The sequence below is a fragment of the Amphimedon queenslandica genome, unplaced genomic scaffold, assembly GCF_000090795.2.
Source record: "Amphimedon queenslandica unplaced genomic scaffold, v1.1 AMPQUscaffold_10320_Cont17177, whole genome shotgun sequence".
NCBI classification, from domain to species: domain Eukaryota; kingdom Metazoa; phylum Porifera; class Demospongiae; order Haplosclerida; family Niphatidae; genus Amphimedon; species Amphimedon queenslandica.
This window is the reverse complement of record NW_003549409.1, coordinates 1-5,844: the sequence shown is the minus strand read 5'-3', so window position 1 is coordinate 5,844 and position 5,844 is coordinate 1. Positions and strand designations below refer to the sequence as shown.

The following is a 5,844-nucleotide window of genomic DNA, read 5'->3' as shown; positions in this document are numbered from 1 at the left end:
ATATCATCAACAACTCCTGCAGTTGATGTACTCGTATTTTTCAAATTAGTCAATGTATTTACAATATTGACTAGTTTTTGAGCAGTGTTACCAGTTGTCTGCATTACCTGTTCAATATTATATGTATTGTTTACAGAAATGGCTGCTTGTTCATTTGCAAGAGTACGGATTTCATTCACTTTTGAGGCTGTCTCATGTGTAGCATTAAGTAGCTGACCAATTTGATTTTGTATGATTCCGAGTTGGTTTTGCTGTCCCTCTAGCACATTAGAAATGGAGCAATTAACTGCATTAGAGCCACCAAAAGAGCCAGGAGTGCCTGTACTAGCAGTCGGATTCACAATATTATCAGTATTTGCTTGTGAGTTTTCGCATATAGGGAGAGTGGTCAAATGAGTGAGTATCGATGCCGTTGTTGCAATGATGGCCACCAAAGATATGAATAGGAGAACAACTCCAATGCCTAATACCATTGATGCAAGTCTTCCCATACCAGCTCCTCCATTCTCTCTTATGATCATATGAGGTCTGCTGCTGCCTTTGTTGTTTTCATATTCTTGAAAGTCATTCACTTCATAAATGTGCTGCAAATCTTCTTCTTTGTCCATCTTTGCTTAGTATTACAAATTTTAGAGACTGGTTTAAGCTACAGTATATGTCAGCTATAAAGCAAAGGGTGTGCAAAACAAAAGCTTCTATGGATACCAAGTGTATTCATGGATGGAGCACAATTTTACTTAACTAGATCTAGTTAATAGTCTAAGCCTATTTTAACCCCTCAGTCAGGATCTAAAATGGTGGTCAGATTACACCTCTTGAGAAGATATTTTATGTCTTGCTCTTTTCCTCTGCTCAGAAAGCTACCAGAAAAAGATATAATTATCAACAGGATAACTTACAGTAATAGGTCGTTGCCTAACAGATATTGGACTGTAAGGTTATGCACAGGAACGAGGTAAAATTGCATGAAGTGATTAAAAATAATTATTTGATTAATTACAGGGTTTTCCCTATTGAATTGGACGAGAAGACTTATGAGAAGATAGCTGATGAAACGTTACAGGAATTATTATCAGTTTTTGAAGATCTCGTGGACTCAGGAGAAAGTGGAGATGAATCTGATGTACAATACGAGGTAATAAAATAATAATAATTATTATTATGATTATCTTTTTGTGTAGAGTGGTGTACTTACATTTTATTTAGGAGGTGAGTTTAATAATAAAATATATAATTATAATTATGTTGTTGTTAGGTGGTAGAGGGACATATGTCATTAACAAGCAGACGCCGAACAAACAAATCTGGCTCTCTTCTCCTACGAGGTATCAATCATACAGGAGTATTAGCTTCATAGGTTTTTGTGGCATTTTTTATCAATTTTTACAGTGGTCCAAAGAGATATGACATCATTGATGATAAGTGGACTTATTCTCATGATTTGGTACCAATGCATGAGCTTCTGTCGAAAGAGCTAACACAAGCACTTCAGACTAATGTTGATTTGACTGTACTTAATTATGCAAAGATTCCAAAAAGTTTAATAAAATGAATTTAATACAACAACATCAACAAAAATACACTTATTGCATCAATATAGTGATTGTAAACATAGATCGGACATTCACACAATTTCACAATATACATATAGAACTATTATTATTGTTTCTGTCAAGGAACAGCATCATAGTATGTCTCTTTCAAATATTTTCTAAGCTCTGACTCTCTCTTCTCATCCTCACTGTCTAGATTCTGTAAAAATAATAAAATTTAATAATTCAGATAATATTCATGGTCTTCATTCAAATGACTGCAAAATGAGCTATAATATAACCTCTAATTTATAAAATTATAAAAATGGAAAATTTTCTCCTTGTCATTTTTAGCCAAAGACCCTGTGTTATAGTACAGGAATTTCGGCCTAGTTACTGTAAAAAATCAAATTTTGATTGGAAATAGTTCAAACTAAAAATTATAAAAATAAAATTTTTTTTCTAGTCATATTTGGCAAATCGATTTTTGAGTAGCTTTGAAAATTCATAAACATCCAATTTTGATTGAAATCAGTTCAAACTTGCTACAGAACATAAACACATGTAAAATATTATCTATTGTTTATGGCCAACTTGAGGAGACCCAAATCCAATTTATTTATTATGGGTACATGTATATACAGTCATTACAGTGTAACAGAGTATCAGGCAAGGCATCAAATATTTGTAATATTTAGGTACTTACATCAGTCAATATCATTTGTAGCAATTCAAAAACTGGCATAAGTATAGCATTAGCATGTGAAGCATAAGGATTCCTACGAGGAGGCAAAGAACCTAAAATAAGAAGAGAGAGAAGTGTAAAAGAAAGGAGAGTACAGAATACAGAGGAGAGAATGAGTAAAAGGCAGTGAGTAAAATAATACATGTACATTTAGTATTAATTTACCAAAGATTGATCTTGCCAGTTGTAAGCTCATTTTCTCCTCTCTTTCCTCTCCTCCTGATACTGGAAGCAAAATTTAAAATGCATGTGACTATCATAGGATGAGTTGAAGAATTATGGAAGAGCAGCTCCAGTGATAACATGTGTCAATAATAATGGTGATGGGTATAATAACAGTAATAAAGAAAAATATTAAAGAAGCATTTGCACTTGGGGATGTTGGTATTTGGTAACCATTCTTGCTGCCCAGCCTAAAGTCATTGGGTCACCAGCATTCATCTACTCATTTTTATGTATAGTGTAATGTTAAGAAAGCAATACAGTGGAGACAAAGGTGTAATAGTGGTAAGGTGATGCATAATAGTATTAAATGGTAATATGTAAGATGGTGTAATGGTGATGAGATGTAATGGTAAGATGGTGATAAGGTCGTGTTTAAGATACAATATCATGCCCCTGTGGATGAATTTGTTGTTGTTCATGTTTCTCAATACTTTCCTTCATTCTCTTATCTTCCTCCATCATATCAAATATCATATCATCATAAATTTTTTGAAGATATTTAACTACTGATGAATCAGGATTAACTGATTGAGCTATTTCAATATCATGTGGACAAGGTTTTAAACTAAACACATCAACTAAAAACCGAACCAGTTCTAAATTAGAACCCTTACTAGCAAAATAAAGCATGGTTTTACAATCATCAGTTTCAGCTAGTGCATTACATTTGAGATCAGTTAGAAAGTATTGTACTAACTTCATACTACCAGCTTCACATGCTCCATGAACTGAAGTGTATCCATTATTATCAGGATCATCAGGAGTACAGGGAAAGGTCTCTATGAGATAACGTACCATACGAATATTATCAGAACGAGAAGCATAATGAAGAGGAGTACGGCCAGACTTGTCTTTAGGCACTGGATTAGATTTAATATTTGGTTCTAAATATCGGTATACACCAATCATTTGTTCTAATAAGACATTCTGCAACATTTTCAGTTTGGAATCATTTGATTCTCCAAGTTTCTTAAAGTTTCTTTCTGCTAGTAAGTGTAAGCAGGTGATGCCATTTTTATCTTCTGCTAAAGGATCTAGCCCATATGTCTCAATTAGTGTTCTTACTATCATAATTTCTCCACCTTCACATGCTGCATGAAGTAAACCACGTCCTCTATTATCCATTACATTAACACCTTGAGGATAAATACTGCATAGATAATGAAACACATCAATATGACGATTACTGCAAGCTGTATGAAGTGCAGTGCATCCTTCACTATCAGTAGCTTTAAAAAAGAGATGATGAAGAGTAGACCTATTAGTGATTGAGGAGAGTAAAGCCTTAGCTGTATCTGTACGAACAGAGGCAGCTGCTAAGTGTAATGGGTTCTGATCTGCTTTATTAGTAATCGATAGAACATTGAGAGATAAACTGGCTTTTAATAATAGTGATACCATTGCCTGTCTTTCTTGATGGCAGGCTATATGTAATGGTGTATTACCATATTTATCGTGTACATTAATAAGTACTGCATTATGTGGACGAGGACTGTCCAATAAACACTTTGTCTCACGTAACCAGACAACACTCATTGAGGGTATGCTCTTACTCACTAAATATTCTAACATATGAAATTGATCAAAACCTACAGCTAAATGAAGTGGTGTACGGTTATGATGATCGGTCGCATTAAGATTACAATAATTATTATCAACAAGATACTTTAATATATTTAAGTGGCCTTCCACTACTGATATGTGAGCTGCTCCATACCCTAGATTAGAAGCAGCTGATAAATTACACTTCTTACTAATAAGATATTTAATGACTTCTAACTGATTGAAGTACACTGCAACAAGGAATGGAGTATGACCATGCTTACTGTTAGGTAGTTCAAGTGATGATGGTATTTTTTTTATAATGTACTGGACCAAGTTCAATCTTCCTTTACTACATGCATAATGAATAGGAGCCATTCCTTTATCCTGTGCAGCACACAAATCTAACTGATGATTCTCTACCAGATGTTTGAGTATAGGAAGAGAGTCGCTGTACTCACAGGTAATGTGAAGAACTGTTAATCCATTAGAAGTCTTAGCTGCTACATTACACTGAGGAAGACTAGTGAGATAAAGTACAACAGGAACATGGCCTCCTGCACATGCATTATGAAGAACTGTATTACCTGTATCAGTAGTAGTGGCATTAACATCACACTGATACTTGTTGATCAGTTCCTGTAGACAATGTAGCTTACCTTTATAAGCAGCATAATGAGCTAGTGTGTACTTGTTATTGTCAGTGTGATTAGTAATATCCACACTATACTCCTGACTGTACCATTCCAGTATATGAGTATGACCATTCTGTGCTGCTGCATGTAATACTGAGAAACCATTGTTATCAATATTGATAGGCTCAAGCTTGTATTGTTGTATCAGTAATTTTATTAGATCAAGGTTACCTGAGTAACCGGCATTAATGACAATACTAGTATTATTAGTACTAGTAATAGTGACATCACACTTCATGTCATGTATTAGAAATTTGACCAATTGAATATTACCACTCTCACAGGCAAAATGTAATGGCATATTACCCTTACTGTCAGTAGAGTGTAATAAACTAATGTATTGAGGATACTGACTGGTGATATGCTTGATAAAAAGAACTCTGCCACTTAATGATGAAGCATGAAATATATTCCAACCACTCTTATCTGTTAGGCTCAGACTACACTTGTAATCCTTCACATATAATTCCAGTAGTAAAATATCACCAGATTCAGCAGCATAATGAATTGGTAGCTTACCATTACTGTCAGGTTGATGAGGGTCTAACTGATAGGTAGTTATTAATTCTTTAACAAGAGATAAGTTAAGAGACAGTGAGGCATAATGTAAAGCAGTACAACCATCCTTATCAACTGCAGTAGGAGACAAACTTTGTTCAGTAATAAGATATTGAACTAAATTTAAATTACCACTCCATGCAGCATAATGTACAGACATGCGTCCTTTACTATCCGTTTTATTAATATCACAATGCTGTACCTCAATGAGATATTGAGTGATATCAATGTGATTGTGATTACAAGAATAATCAAGGCACGTATTACCATCATTATAAGTGATTATGCAATTACTATGATTTTTAATAAGATATTTAACAGAATTAATGCTACCTGAATGGCAGGAGTAGGCTAATGGTGTACGACCAAAAGTGTTAGTATCATTAGCATTGAGATTATACTGAGATATGATATAACTTAATACACTAGTAGAACCTGACCAGGCAGCATAATGTACTGGGGACATATCATCATTATCTAATGTACATTTGATATTATATTCTTCTAATACTTTCACTAGCAATGTACTGCCACTATATGCTGCTAA

At 34.1% G+C, this 5,844-nt stretch overlaps 2 protein-coding genes across 2 annotated transcripts; one reads left to right on the top strand and one right to left on the bottom strand.

Annotated features, from left to right (window-relative positions):
- The first annotated feature begins 774 nt into the window (after positions 1 to 774).
- On the top strand, positions 775 to 1,563 carry LOC100632940 (frataxin, mitochondrial-like). Its single transcript, XM_003391185.2, has 5 exons — positions 775 to 955; positions 1,003 to 1,135; positions 1,182 to 1,209; positions 1,256 to 1,325; positions 1,390 to 1,563. The coding sequence occupies exons 1-5, from the start codon at positions 795 to 797 to the stop codon at positions 1,550 to 1,552; spliced, it is 555 nt and encodes a 184-aa protein (XP_003391233.1). The 5' UTR covers positions 775 to 794; the 3' UTR covers positions 1,553 to 1,563.
- LOC105315419 (ankyrin-1-like) lies at positions 1,518 to 5,736 on the bottom strand (the record flags this gene model as incomplete). Its single annotated transcript, XM_020006148.1, has 3 exons — positions 1,518 to 1,752; positions 2,239 to 2,330; positions 2,443 to 5,736. A coding segment is annotated over one exon (2,862 nt), but the record flags the coding sequence as incomplete, so codon positions are not given.
- Positions 5,737 to 5,844: the final 108 nt, after the last annotated feature.